The sequence below is a fragment of the Medicago truncatula genome, chromosome 8 (genome assembly GCF_003473485.1).
Source record: "Medicago truncatula cultivar Jemalong A17 chromosome 8, MtrunA17r5.0-ANR, whole genome shotgun sequence".
In the NCBI taxonomy this organism is placed as follows: domain Eukaryota; kingdom Viridiplantae; phylum Streptophyta; class Magnoliopsida; order Fabales; family Fabaceae; genus Medicago; species Medicago truncatula.
The window spans coordinates 24,983,693-24,999,352 of NC_053049.1; the positions used below are offsets into that span (position 1 = coordinate 24,983,693).

General features: G+C 33.6%; 1 protein-coding gene across 1 annotated transcript; it reads right to left on the reverse strand.

Moving 5' to 3' along the window:
* Positions 1 to 1,999: 1,999 nt before the first annotated feature.
* On the reverse strand, positions 2,000 to 3,594 carry LOC25502552 (expansin-A23). The gene is made up of 2 exons (XM_013590102.1): positions 3,450 to 3,594; positions 2,000 to 2,619 (listed from the first exon to the last, which is right to left on the reverse strand). Exons 1-2 carry the CDS (start codon positions 3,592 to 3,594, stop codon positions 2,000 to 2,002), a joined length of 765 nt encoding a protein of 254 aa, XP_013445556.1.
* Between the last annotated feature and the right edge of the window lie 12,066 nt (positions 3,595 to 15,660).

The following is a 15,660-nucleotide window of genomic DNA, read 5'->3' on the forward strand; positions in this document are numbered from 1 at the left end:
AATTAGGATCTTTAATTTTTTTCCACCCAAAAAATATTTTAGAGATGTGGATGAAATTCCGTAATTATTTGAATGAGAGAAATAAAGATTTTAGTTTGTTTCCACCAAAAAGTTACTTTAGAGATGTGGATAAAATTTCTTAGTTACTTGAATGAGAGAAATTATGATTAAGATTTTAGTTTGATTCCACCCAAAACATATTTTAGAGATTATGATTACTAATTGTTAGTAATAATGTTACTAAAAGTGTCACCAAAAGGTAGTAATTATTACTAATAATGTTACTAAAAGCTATGCTACTAAAATGCTTCAATAACACAACAATGATACTAAATATAGTTTGAGGAGCACAAACATAAATATATAAATCAAAAACCAAAGCAAGCAAGGCTAAATTATTTATGAAATTCAAGGGACATTTGTTAAATTCAAAGACAAAAAAATAGATGCTTCCAAAACTCTAAGAAACTAAAACTTAAAATTCAAAGTGGAAAGGTGTTGCACAATTTATCTAAACATGGACTAATTGTAAATAACATCAAGGTAGATGGTATCATGTGACCCAATTTGCAAAAGTTAGCTCACACACCCATAAGTTACCGCAATCGTCGATAATATTCACAGTTGTCTTGAGTGTATCAAGCATCTGTGGAACATTTTGCCGGTGTAAAGTAGAATGCAAATAATTAAGAATAGGTATATTTGGAAAAAAAACATACATCATCAATGTCATATTCAACGATATATGATTTGTATTTCAGTCTCAGCTTGTTGATTGCATTGTCAAGATCGGAAAGCGGGTTTTTCACCAACAGACCTACAAAAGATTAAAAGGGATTGAAAGAATGATTTATATTTTACAACAGCGAGGAATAAGAGCAAAAGTCTGTATATTTAGTATAAACCAGAGTGGAATGAAGATATGGTTATCAGTGAGGCAGTGGTATGACAGCAAAGTCTGAATGTTTCTGGAACCCATGTTGATTAAGAAATTTCGGTTTAAGAGAAAGGTATGGTTTTAGAAAGAGATTTCGGTTTAGGAGAAAGGATTAAAATATATTGATGAGGGTTTGGAGGAGGGGAGGTAGGAGATATGGTTTATGGAAATCAATTAGATAGGTTTTAGGAGGAGTGAAGTTAGGAAATCATGGTTAGGGTTTGGAGGAGGGGAATTAGGGAATATGGTTAGGTTTTGAAGGAGGGAAAAATTGCTAAAATATTAGGTTAAAATTAGGGCAACAAAGCTTTGTTTAGGAATAAGAAGATTTGCTTTTGGCTTATAAAAAAAATAAAAAACACTAGAATTTTCTTTTGTTTGAAATAAAAAACACTAGAATATGAACGAGGATATCCATGATTGAAAAAAATGAAAGGGAAAATTGAAATATTAGGTTAAAATTAGGGCAACAAAGCTTTGTTTAGGAATAAGAAGATATGGTTTTAGAAAGAGATTTCGGTTTAGAAGAATGGATTAAAATATATTGGTGAGGGTTTGGAGGAGGGGAGTTAGGAGATATGGTTTATGAAAATCAATTAGATAGGTTTTAGGAGGAGTGAAATTAGGAAATCATGGTTAGGGTTTGGAGGAGGGGAATTAGGGAATATGGTTAGGTTTTGAAGGAGGGAAAAATTGCTAAAATATTAGGTTAAAATTAGGGCAACAAAGCTTTGTTTAGGAATAAGAAGATTTGCTTTTGGCTTATAAAAAAAATAAAAAACACTAGAATTTTCTTTTGTTTGAAATAAAAAACACTAGAATATGAACGAGGATATCCATGATTGAAAAAAATGAAAGGGAAAATTGAAATTTTAGGAGAATTGTTAAAGTAAAGGAAATTATTTCATGTAATATAAGAGATGGTGGAACAAAATAACAACGTACGAAGACTTTCAATGCATAATTATAACTTGATGTATTTTAGGATTCTAAACAAAACTTAATAAATCTTAAAATTGGCAAATTTTCCCCTCTTTTGCACCAAAAAAAAATAAAAAAAATCTAAAAATTGGCTGGGCTTTCGTAGGTTTGTCCAAATTGCCAATTGGAAGGAGTAACGGAAGTGAACAGTAAAGCTTTTCGATCAGTTGTCGTAACCCAAAATGACAAATTTTGTCCTACCAAATTAACTCCCGTATGCCAAACTTGTCCCCAATTATGTATCATTGGAGTCCAATCAGTATTAGACCCTTTGATTGACACACGCAGAACATCACCAGCGTTGGCAACATTGTACACCAAAACCATCAAAAAATAAGGGTTTCCTTTTAGTTCAAATCTAACACCACCACTTTTGACGCATGGAACACGTCGATATTGAACTGGGACGATCCCTGCTCTATAAACTGCAATTGTTGTAAACATCTTCATGCTCAAATCGAAATGTTTTTGAGGTGGGTTACACCAATTTCCATCAGGTTTGTCGTAATTTGGTGGACAAAAATTTGTCGCTGTCACAATGATTGAGTTAACATCTTTGATGCACCATTGTGGGTCATTGACACACTTAATCTCAAAGCATGCACCACATCTGTAGCCATCGTTGAATAATGCCATGCTTAATGCTGTGGTTTCTAGCCCATATCCTTGTTGGAATAGATTGCCATAGCCGCAAGCCCCCTCTGCATTGATACAATATATTATATACAAAAAAAATATTAATGGCATAAACAAAATACAAAATACAAAATAGCAAATACATGTTTTTTAGGAATCAACATTTAATGTGGTTTTTTGCTCAAAAAAACATTTAATGTGGGTTTCATAACAAACAAATTTAACGTGTGTTTTCGAGATCTGGATATCTCATGAAAATCGGTCTAATAAACATCTTACTGAGTATCTTTGATACACTACTAATGAGTATCTTTATGTATGTAGGACTAATATATCATAAAAAGAATAATTATACAACGTATTAAATTAAATTAAAGGGTTAATAGTGTTTTATCCCTTGTTTTTGAATAAAAAATTTAGAGGGGGATAAATAAACAAAAAGATTACAGGAATCTCGGAAATGAACTAAATTACAATAGGTTAAACCTTGTTAACCCGAAATTAAATAAATAATAGTTATTATATACTAGTATTTCTAACGAATCAACATGTAACGTGTGTTTGAGAGATTTGGTATTCTCATGAAAATTGGTAGTATTTTCAAAAATATAGTCAAGCCATATCGACACTCACAAACCAAATTTCACCAAATCCACTGAAAAGAATGCCTCAAAATCTGCTTTTAATACTCAAAACTACGTTAATGCTGTGAATCCAATTTGATCTATGTATTATAATAGATAAAAACTAAAAGTGCTGTTAAAACTAGAAAAAATTAGACCATGGTGAGAACGACTATATATATATATATATATATATATATATATATATATATATATATATATATATATCAGTGAAGAGAGCAAAAAGGGAGTTATTTTAATTTGATACTTACGCATTGTTTCACCACCAGACATGTCACCGTAGAAGGTTGCATGGGCATCGTGCCATTCTGAGTCAATGGGATTGCGAGCCATGGCCTCATGCAAGAAGAGCACTGTAAAAAAGGCCAAAAGAAGCAAACAGTAAGACTTAGGCATTTTTGTGGGGAAATTAAGAGACGGAAAGGAGAGAAAATTTTGTGGTAAAAGGCAAAGAAAGAGGAGTAATTGCTTGTTATCGATGCTGATGAAAGGTGGTATGTATAGGCTGTAGTGTGCCACTAATTAATTAATTAATTAATTAAGAAAATAAAAGATAATTACAAATTGAAATAATGTCTATTTATATGATTCAAAAATAAAAGTAATATCATTGAACTATACGTGCCTTATTTGATAATGATTTGATATGATACTATATTCAAGGTTATGCGATTGACCAAAAAATATATTAGTTATGGCATTTATTTATTTTCCAATAAATAGTTATTTGATTTACTTTTCTTAATAAAAAGGTATTCCAGCACACAACACAACTCGTATGGTTGTGTTTATATATTTTTTTATGTTTTTTTTGTTGTCAAGTAACTCAATTGTTTGGCATTAGAGAGTTGTTGGTTTTTGGACTATGCTGTGTTGACGGTTGGTTTATACACCAGATAATTGACCATTGTTTAATTAGGATTAATCATTGGAGGTATCTTATGTGTGGTTTAAAATGTTTGTAATGCTCGTTTGGGTTGTTTTGCACATTTGTGTGTTTTTACCGGTTAAGTCTATATCCCCTAGTTTTTTTCTTTATTTTTTTTACTTTTCTTTTAATAATATATATGAGCACTGGATACAAGATTAGAGTATAGATGATATATCACCTATTCTCTTTCTTGTTGTTTTTATGTTCTGGCCTTGTGTTAGTCTGTAAATTTGACAGGATCATTTAATATGATCGACATGTGTCCGACCTTTTTAATTTGCAGGAATCGATGAGCTTTTTCATTTCAATTGGAGAATCTCGACGAAGCAATAACCCTAAGGCGCATAGTTAGAGTTTCGACGAAGTAAGGCTAAAAGAGCATTTTTGCGTCGAAGACAAGCAAAAGGTGTAATAGCTCGATTTTCGTTAGATTTATTTTTAATTGTTTTATTATGTGTTTATATGTGCTTATGTATGATCATTCATCATTAGGTGCATTTTCATGGGTTTCCGTGTTAGAAGGGTAATTTAATCATCTTTGGACTCAGGGGTATTTTGGTCATTTTATGTGTAAGAGTAAATTAGTAACTTTTGGTGAGAATTACTTTTAGTGGTTAGTGAGAACCGTTATTTTTGCTAAGTTACTATCGTAGTGATTAGTTATTAGAATTTTACCGTTAAGTGACCGTTGTTAGTGTTTTACCGTTTAGAGTGTAGAAACATTTTATATTTGAGTTGGAGTGGGTTAAGTCCACTAAGCTTTAGGGTTAGGCCCATTAAGGGGACATCCTATATAAGCCTTGTCTTACAGGAAATTTCCTACACACTTTGATTTACATAGATATTTTGAGAGAGATAGAGAGAGAAAGTGGGAACAAAGAGGAAAATGGTTAGAGAAAGTTGGAGAGGACCTAGGAGCTAAAGTGAAGCTTGAGCTAGGGAATTTATCTAACTAAGGTAAGGGGGTTAAAATTCATCATAATCATTTTTAATGTAAATTTTCAATTGTTGTATGAATAAGTGCTTAATTGAGTAATTGATTAATTGTTAGAATTCGTGCTCCAATTATGATAATATGTTGAATGCATGAAGTGGTTGATAATTGAGTTGTTGTTGGTAAAACTTCATGTTCAAAGTATAAAAAAAATGATATATGTTGAATTATGATCAAATTGATGAATTATACTATGTTGTTGTTGGATTGTGATAAGATTCATGTTCAATTGATGTTGTTCTTGCTAACTGATGTTGTTGTTGTTAATTCATGGCTTGGGTGTGCATAATTCATGAATTGTTGATGAAAAATGAGTTGTTGTTGGTGACTTTGTAAAATGGGTTGAATTGGTTCAAATGTCAATTGTTTTCATGTTGTTGTGTCTTTGTGGATCATTTTAGCTATATTGACCTGAAAACAATCTCTGGAAACACATTTGGGCTTTGGGAGATCAAAATTGGGGATTTTTGGTGAAAAGGGGTTGAAACCTGTAACACTTTCTGCAGAACTATGAATGTTCGTTTAAGGGGTCGCTTAAGCGAACCTTCATAGTGCTTTCTAGGTACAGGTCGCTTAAGCGACCTGCAAGCGAACAGGTAAGCGAACCTTACTAGTAGCTACTGGAACTCGTTCGCTTAAGCGAACCATGTGGTCGCTTAAGCGAACTGATGAGCGACTAGTCAGCGACCAATAAGCGTACCTTTCAGGTGGCTACTATAACTCGTTCGCTTAAGTGAACCACGTGATCATTTAAGCGAACATGTCTAGTTTCAGCCACTTTAATTCTTCGTCCCGGGTCTTAGGAGACCAATCCGAGCTTTGTAAAATGACTATTTCAACATGTTTAACTACTGTTTGAACCCCTAAACTTACTGGAACATGCTTAGCTTACCCAAACTTGAATTTATCCGTTTTGGGTTGAAACTTGTACATTTTTGGGAAATTTGGATTTTGTCGAAACAAACTTTTGCGAACTAATTGAGCTTACAAGTTGAGCCTACAGCTCATAGAGACTTAGGTAAACTTGTAAGGTTGGTCAAACATCTTAATTATGTCAAAAGTGATATATCAGATGGGAATGTGAAAAATTGTGAAATTGGGTTTCTCATACGAACTTAAGCTATTCTTTGGTATAATGTCTAATAGCCCGTGAGTGGCTTAAATTCATGACTACATGATTGATTAAGATTGTTTGAGAGCTTTCAATTTGTATATGTTGCTTTCTCGTGAGAATTGTCAATGTTGGTCGTTTGCCACTTGATACGGCTTATCGGAAATGAGTCTTTTAAGTGAAATACCTTATGACTTTTGTGACCAGTTTTACATAACTACCTGAAGATGTGTGAATGGGATATGATATGATATTTATCATGTGATGTTGAATGATGTCAATGAATATTGATGATTATGTTGATGATGTGATAATGAATCCTATTTGAATTATGACTTGATCGTTGTGTGGACGTAATTTCTTGGTAATGCATTTGTGGTGGAGATGATCAATATATTTGGAAGTTGTCCTCTATATGGTGGTGAAAATTGTTGAGGTGATGTCACATTATCGAGTCTTTGCTACATGTTCATGCATCATAGTCATGTTGAGATTTTTTATGATGTTTTGTTGCATCATTGGGCTTCGGCCTTGCAGATATCATTTAGTGATCTAGTTTATGGGCCTTGACCCTACAGAGATCCATTAGTGATCTAGATTGTGGGCTTCGGCCTTGCAGAGACCTTAATGGTCTAGATATAGGTGACGACCTTGAAAAGAAATGGCACCACATGCATATATGTGTCGAACTAGGTACATTCATGACATGAGTCTTATTGGTGAAATGTGATTGATGATTGTTCATGATAAATGTGATCGATGGTTGTTCATGACACATGTGATTAGTGATTTCTTAATGTAAGATATTGGAATTATGGTATGATTATACATATGGATATTATTATTATTATTATTATTATTATTATTATTATTATTTGATTAAGTGCATGATATTTGAATTGAACTATTCATGTTTAACTGTTATGTAGATTATGATGATGTAATACTTACCCCTAGTGATTTTGACCGCCTACCTGTCTGTATGGTGGGTAGACGTTGTGCAGGATTAGTTGCTCTGGTGAGTTGATTGTTGCTTGGTGGATATCGGGAGCTATCTCCGGTATCGGTGTTTGTAGACTCTAGGATGACTCTGATCTAGGCGTGTGTTTATGTTGGTCTAGATTTTATGTTTGGATTTATTCATGTTGGAGATTTACCCATTGTTGGAGATTCATCTATGTTGATGTATTATTTGATTCATGACATGTGTGCTTCGAAGTATTCTGGTTTATATCCGCTGCGACTGTTGAGATTTATATGCATGCATGTTGAAGTTGAATTTTGTATGATGACGTAGCGTCTATTTCTTGAATATATGTTTTATTCGCGAGTTTTATCGCTTTGATAGAAATATGGCATTACAAAAGGCGGGAAAGCACGATTTCAAGCAATGAGGCGGTTTCCTTTTAGTGGAAAATGTGGGACAAGTAGTTGTCCAAGATAGAGGAAGTGCTGATCATGGGCTTAGTGGTTCATCATCTAGGTTTTTAGTATAAATAGTAGTTTCCAAGCCGGAAAGTGGGTCACAAATAGGGGTGGGAATAAGCTAGGCCGAGCTAGGCTTTGCAAGGCCTGAGTCTGGCTTGCCAAGTTTTTTGAAGGCATAAGCTTGGCCTGCGGCCTGTCATAGGCATATTTTTTAGGCCTGAGTTTGGCCTTCTAAAGTCTGATACGGCCAGCTAGCCTGTTTAAAAGCCTATATTATATGAACATCTTTAAATAAGGAATATGATCTAAGTTTAAATAGACTAGTGAACTAATATATTAATTAGATTAAACTCTCTTTTGACAATCAACATTAGTTTTTAGGAAATTTGACTATATATTATACCATATTTCAATTCTAGTTTATAATAATACATTTAAATATGCAAAAAAAATTAATGTATACTAATAAGTTTAAATTACTAAAGAAGTTACCATATTTTTATTTTAATTCAAAGTATAAAATATAATATAATAATAAATAATATATTTCGTATTTACTTAAATAGGTCGGCCTAAGAGGCTTTTTGAATGGCTTGTGGCCTGGCCTTTTACGCTAAATAAGCTTCTTAAAAAGCCTAGGCCTTCTCTATTTAATAAAAAAGTCTGGACTGGCAAGGCATGTCGTAGGCTAGGCCATAGGCCCCTGTAGGCCGGCCTGGCCTATTCCCATCCCTAGTCACAAATCATATACAAAATTCTACAACACTCAAACCACCGGCGTCTAGGGAAGCGAGTTAATACAGAATGTATGTAAACTGATTTGTAGACCACCCCTTTTATTTTAATTCAATGCATTTTACCTTTTTCTTAAGTTTATGGGCGTAAACTTACTTTTATCTTGCTTTATTTTAAGATTTTACTTGCAAACTCAAACCTGTTCTGCTCTCTAAGCAACCTGAGTGCATTTCGTGACCTATTTTTTTAAACCTTTTCCTATAAAAAGCATTTGCACAACGGTCTTGAGATTTCTAGTTCGATCTCGCTTATAATAATCATAACTAGCCCCCATTTGCTAAAATCACAGGAAAACACCTTGTAAAAAAAACATGACTTAAGTGAGTCATGTGTTCGTTCAAACTTCATTCTTTATGCACCAATGCATTAAGGCTTCAGTTTTTTCCTCTTTGCAAGTTCAAACTCTACTTTGTTTTTCTGCTTTAACATTTGTTCTTCCCGTCCAATTATTCATCTCAATTAAAAGATAAATCAATCTCTTCATCTCCAATAGAAGCTAAATTACTCTCATCATCTTCTCCAATAGATTAACAATAAAATTCAAGTACGAATAAGAGATTTCATATTTGATACTCAAGAACAACAAGTTTAGGCATTATCTTTATTTAGAGAAGAAAATACCAAAAACTATACAAAACAAATTTAAAAATTGCATGATGAACAAATACATAAATAAATAAATAAATAAGGTTACAAATGAACTTTTATCTTCTATTTTTTTTATTATTACTCAAGGGTGATAAAGATGTTGTGAAAAAGAAATATGGAGAAAGCATAACCAGAAGATGCGAAGAAACGTTAACGTGTTGGTGCATATGAAGATGAAGTTGTTTTTAGTTATAGGTTTGTGTTTTGATGATGTTCATTAGCTAGGTTTATTTGATGATATTTTTATGTTGATTAGTTTTAGCTTAGAAACATTTTAAAGGACCTAGTAATCTTTGTTGCATTATGTCATTTGATCCCCAGTTGTCACGTGTGTTGTTGTGTATAGAAATCTTAATCTTGAGTGGACAAAACCATGTTTCTAGATGTTTGATTTGATTCAAAATAGTTTGAATCTTATCAAGGAATGTTTCTGCCTTTGTTTCTTGTTGATATTGAGCTTTGATTCGAATCATGATTCCTTGAATCATATCAATCATGAATCGAATCAAAATGTCTTGATTCGTAACATTTATTGTCTCTAGTCTTGTTTTTTTGTCTCTTTGAATCAATTCAAATATTCTTGATTTGCATCAATCTTCTTCCGGAAACTTTTGAATCGTATTAAATATTCCTGATTTGTATCAATCTTCATCTAAAAACTTTTGAATCATATCAAATATTTTTTATTTGTATCAAATTTTGACAGCATCAATTTTTCCTTTTTCACATATTTGAATCGAAGACCTTTCCTTAATCGATTCACTACATTGTGGCACATATGAGGTGGCAAAAAAATTTGTGCCCGCGGTGATAAAATCCGTCATGGGCGCGGGACGGGTAGCCAAAGGGGTACCCGCGAAAATAATAAACGGGTATTTAACTATCCGTTACTTTATGGACATGGGCACAGATTTGATGATACCCGTGTCTGCGGGTATTCGTACTCATTAATAAATTAAGTAAATTACTAAATATCCATGTGTATACATATAAGAGTTTGCTGTCTCAAAAAACTTTAGTTTGGTGTCTCAAATTCTATTATTGAAGCTTGAAATGCATATGAAATTTTGGATGTTTATTTGGATTTTAGTCTTTTCTATCTTTTATTTGGACGTTTTTATGCTTTTTGGATGTTTATTTGGATTTTGGATGTTTTTATCCTTTTATTTTACTTCAAGAATTTGTATGGGTTATGTAAGAATCATATGCATTATGGTATGATGATTTTGCTTATGATTATGTAAGAATCATGATTTTTGTTGGACTATGGTATGGATTATAAAATATGAATGGAATATGTTATGTATGTATCTTTAAAAGTTGAAGTTTATAGGTAATTAAAAAAGTTTTTTATTTATACAAAAAAATTCAAAAATCCATGGGTACCCGTGAATATCCCTGGGTATCTAAATACCCATGGATTACACGTATAAAGATACCCGCACGGATACGGGGACGGGCACAGGTACCATATCTAACGGGGCGAGGACGTATATCATACTACGTATACCCATGGATACCCATTGACATCCTCACTGAATCATTTGCATCTATTCTCTCTAGATTCTCTACACCTCTTTGTCCATTCGTTCTTTAGATCAAAAACTTTTTATAAGAATCATTGTGGTCTTTGAGTCATTTGAATCTATAGGGATTGTAAGTTGATTTCTTTCAAGGATATTGATTGGGAATAAAGGATCTAAAGTGAAGTGAGTAATTTAATTCCACCTCCAAGGGTATTGTGGGTTCTTTCTAACCTTCTCAAGTTCAAGGGGTCTAATCATAGGACAAACCAAAGAAGAGCTCGAGGGAAGGGCTTCAAGGATTGCATAGGTGATTGAAGATTCGAAGACTTAAAGAAACACCAATTTCAAAGGGTATTTGAAGATTGGGGTTATGGTTGCATGGGAATTGAAAATAAGGGTAATTGAAGAAGTTATTGTAATCACAACATTGTAATCAAACATTCAATTTTAGTGGAAGTTCTTGATAGCGACGTTTTCTATCAAGAAGAGTAGACATACTCCAAAGTGAGGACGAAATGGGGAGCTATTATAATCTACAAAATGGAAGATGATTTGCACACGTCTCACTTGAGTCACATGATGTGCATATATCTCAATTAATTAAAGTTTAAATCTTAACTGTTTCTTTTATTATGAGGGCTACCATTTATTCATATTGTCCTCCAATAACACACACGCGCGCGCACACACACCCACACACACTTCTAAATTACACACCCATATTCATCTATACTATTGATGGGATAAAACGGCAAGTGTACGGTTATATCGAAGTAGTAAAATAAGAGTATCATTGCGATAGGGAGTTGTTAAATTCAACTAACTTTTGTTGATGATTAGAAGAGAATCAAGTTGCAAAGTTGGGGTTTTCAAACGGTTGAAAGATAATATAATAAGAAAATTCAAGTTTCAACCCAAAATGGAAAATCCCAAATTTGAATGAGTAAAACTTGTTCCAGTAGGTTTAGGAGTTCAAACAGTAGTTAAACAAGTTGAAAAAAAACATTTTACAAAGCTCGGATTGGCCCCCCTAAAGCCCGAAATGAAAATCAAAGGTGGCTGAAACTAGGAAAGTTCGCTTAAGCGACCACTTTGTTTGCTTCCACCTTGTTCGCTTAAGCGAACAAGTTCCAGAAGCTACAGCAAAAGTTCGCTTGTTGTTCGCTTCTGTTCGCTTAAGCGAACCAGTCACAGAACCTACTGTGATTGTTCGCTTACTCATTCGCTTAGCGTTCGCTTAAGCGAACAGTCATAATTCTACAGAAAAATATTACGAGTTTCAACCCTTTTTCACCCAAAATTCTCAATTTTGATCTCCCAATGCCCAAATATGTTTCCAAAGTTTGTTTACATGTCAAAACAACTAAAAGAGGTCCCAAGAACACATCAAACATGAAAACAATTGTCATTTGAACCTAATTCACCAAATCAACCCATTTTTACAAAACCAACAACAACAACTTATTTCTCATCAACAAACCAAGATTTATGAACACCCAAGCCACGAATCATCAACAACAATATTCCTCAACAACAACAACAACATCAATTAAACATGATTCTCATCATAATTCAACAACAACAGAGCACAATTCAACATTTAGAGCACAATTCACAATATATCATTTTCACATACTATGAACATGCAATTTCACCAACAACAATTCAATTATCACCAATTTCATGCACTCAAACATATCACCATAATCAAAGCACGAATTTCAACAACTATGAACAAATAATCAATTATTCAACTAAGCACTTAATCATGCAATTAATGAAAAATTACAACTAATTGATTATGGTTGAATTCTAACCCCCTTACCTTAATTAGTGTAACACCCCGTTATCCCAAACAATTAATTTGTCACCAAACGGACATGCTACACTGCTATTTCAAAATCTCTTAAATAGAATATAAAACTATTTAATAAACATCAATAATTTACAGCGGAATATTTTTCAAAATATCTAACATCAACATCCAACAATAATCCCGGCATAAAAGCCTCATCAAAATAATCATCAAAATTGTTCAAAAACAATAAAAGAGCTACATCAGCATGTTCCAAAATATGATACATAAGGAATGAAAATAAACAACTAATTTCCATCCCGTTACGTATCAGAGCCCTAGACACTTGAGCCACCATCTACTACTCAGGATCACCTGCAAGTTACCCATAGGAAGGGCAACATTTCCAAGCAGAAGGGGTGAGATTCACAACAATAATAATAGATATAAAATTCATCAATTGAATCTAACACCCTAACATAACAATAATTATTCAATATACATATATATTTCATAATTAACAACATCAACAATAAGTGGTAATTTCAACCAACAACAACGACTCATGCAACTACTTGACAACACCGCTAAGACTCCTCAACAATGCGACTATGCACATGCATGTGGTACCAATTTACAGGGCAGAAGCCCTCACCGAATTTTTGAATGGTTAAAGCATTCTCAGGGCATAAGCCCTCACCAATTTGAACAACAAGGTGTTCCAGGGCATGAGCCCTCCCGCTTTGAACGACAAGGCGTTCCAGGGCATGAGCCCTCACCGCTTTATGTTTATGCAACAGACTCCACTTGTGTATATCTACATACAACTCAACAATGCATATATAGAATATGACTTACAACCCAACAATTTAAAAACATGTATGATTTAATTAGATATAAACATACATCACAGTCATCAACAAATCATCATAATTAATCCAACAATTCCAGAAAATACACAATTAATCATAATCATGCTCCTACATCAAGTTCATTCATCATTATTCAAATGCGTAGCAAACAGCTTCAGTACTGGGCAACTCGCCTCACGAGCACATCTGCTCGCTATGGCGAGCTCAAGAAAAAGGTTACTCGCCGTGGCGAGTACGAGGCGAACGAGAAAAAGGGTGCTCTCGGGAGTTTTGACATTTTTCTCAATAAAACTTCATTTTTAAGCTCCCTATTCATCTTTTTAATCTAAAAATTGTCTCAGTCCTCTCTAAAAACATCCAGGCACTCAAAACTAACGAAATTACACCTTATAACAACAATTTAGAAATCATGATCTCTCACTCTCTAACTCGCCATGGCGAGTGGTTCTGCTCGCGAGGCGAGCCATGAAGTTGCTCATTCGCAAGGCGAGGCAGGCTACTCGCCGGGGCGAGCGATGAAGGTCTGTACGGGCAGAATGCAGGTTTTTCCCAAAATTCCCAATTTCCTCCATTTCACTCCCCAAATCAGTTTACAGATGTGTAATTAAATGTTGTATGCAACCAGAACCTATTTCTAACATCAAAACAAGGTTTCTACCCTCAATCCACCCAAAAACCAAAGAACCAAAACCTAACCCAATTTTCCAATTTTCATACAGAACTATGTTAAACCAAAATCAAAATTTCATTCTACATTATTGAAAGTAAACATCACCCTTACCTTAATTCAGATGAAAAATCTCTACAGAATCTGGTTCTCTTGGCTCTACTTGGCTCTTCTCCCTTTTTCTCCCAAAAGCTCTATTTGTACGTGAAACTGCTTCTGACTATCTCTTTTCCTAACTCCCAATACTTAACTCCCCTTTATTTCATTTAACTCCCTCTTAATTCTATTAATTCTAATTAAATCCCCAACCTCCAAAATAATAATAATTCTTACATAATCTAATTAATATCAAAATAAATCATATAATAAAATATAACACACCACATAATCAACAATAATTATTTAAAATGATATAAAAGACTCTAAATAAATCATAAATAAATAAAATAACGACTAGGGCGTTACAATTAGCACAAATCCTAGCCCAAGCTTCAATTTAGCTCTTAGAATCACCACCACCTCTTAGGTCTTCAAGTCTCTCCTCTTCTAACCCTTTTCCTCTTCTCTTGCACTTTCTCTCTCTACCTCTCTCTAAAAATCTTGTGAAATGAAAAATGAATTATATTTTCTCTTAAGACAAGGTTTATATAGGTTATTCTCAAATGGGCTCAACCCTAATGCCTTAGTGGGCTTAACCCACCCAATCTCAATTCTAAAATGTTTCCACACATTTAATGGTAAAATACTAACAACGGTCACTTACCAGCTCACAACTATTTACCACACTAGTAACTTAGTAAAAATAATGGTTCTCACTTGAACACTAAAATAATCCTCACTATAATTACTAATTTACCCTTCTAACACAAAAATCAATGAAATGCACCCAATGATAAATAATCAGACACAAGCACATAAGACACATAATAAAACAATTAAAAATAAATCTAGCGAAAATCGGGCTGTTACAGCTTCACACTTCCAGTCTTCTACAATGCTTAGACGAGATTAAATCCATTGAACAACCTTTGAAGCTTTAAGTCTTGCATCTCCTGATGAACTAGAGCTTCTGGTGATCTTCAGCTTCTGATGAGATGCTTCTGATGAACTTGCTTCTGACGACGTCATCACTTCATGAGCACTTCTCTTCAGACACTTTAAGCTTCCTTTTTGTTGATTCCTTTGCTCTTTTTTGTTCTTCCAGAACCTATTTAAGATGTCAAATTTTTGTCTATCGTCCTGTACACTTGAACAAATATTAGCATATCCAATTGACAATTTTTAATACCTTATTATCATCAAAACTCTCAAAGGGTAATGTTAAACACATTTTGTTCCAACAATCTCCCACTTTTTTATGATGACAAACATTAGTATTTAAAAAGTGCAATTGTTGCTAATCTAATTAACAAGTTGACTATAAGGGTATGTGTAACATTAATGTAAGCAGGAAACATAACAAAAAAATACAAAATAACATAAATGTAACAAGCTAAAGGTGTGCAACTAAGGTTGGGCTTATCTTTGGAACATCTTTCTTGACCTCTTCATTGCTTTTGAGATAATTAACTTCCCGTTTGGGGTGGGAATAGGATGGGTTGAGTCGGACTTTGCTTAAATAGGTCAGGTCTAGTTGAAAAAATTTAAACCCTAAGTGTGGCCTATTAGCAGGCCAAAGGCTTTATTTTAAGCATG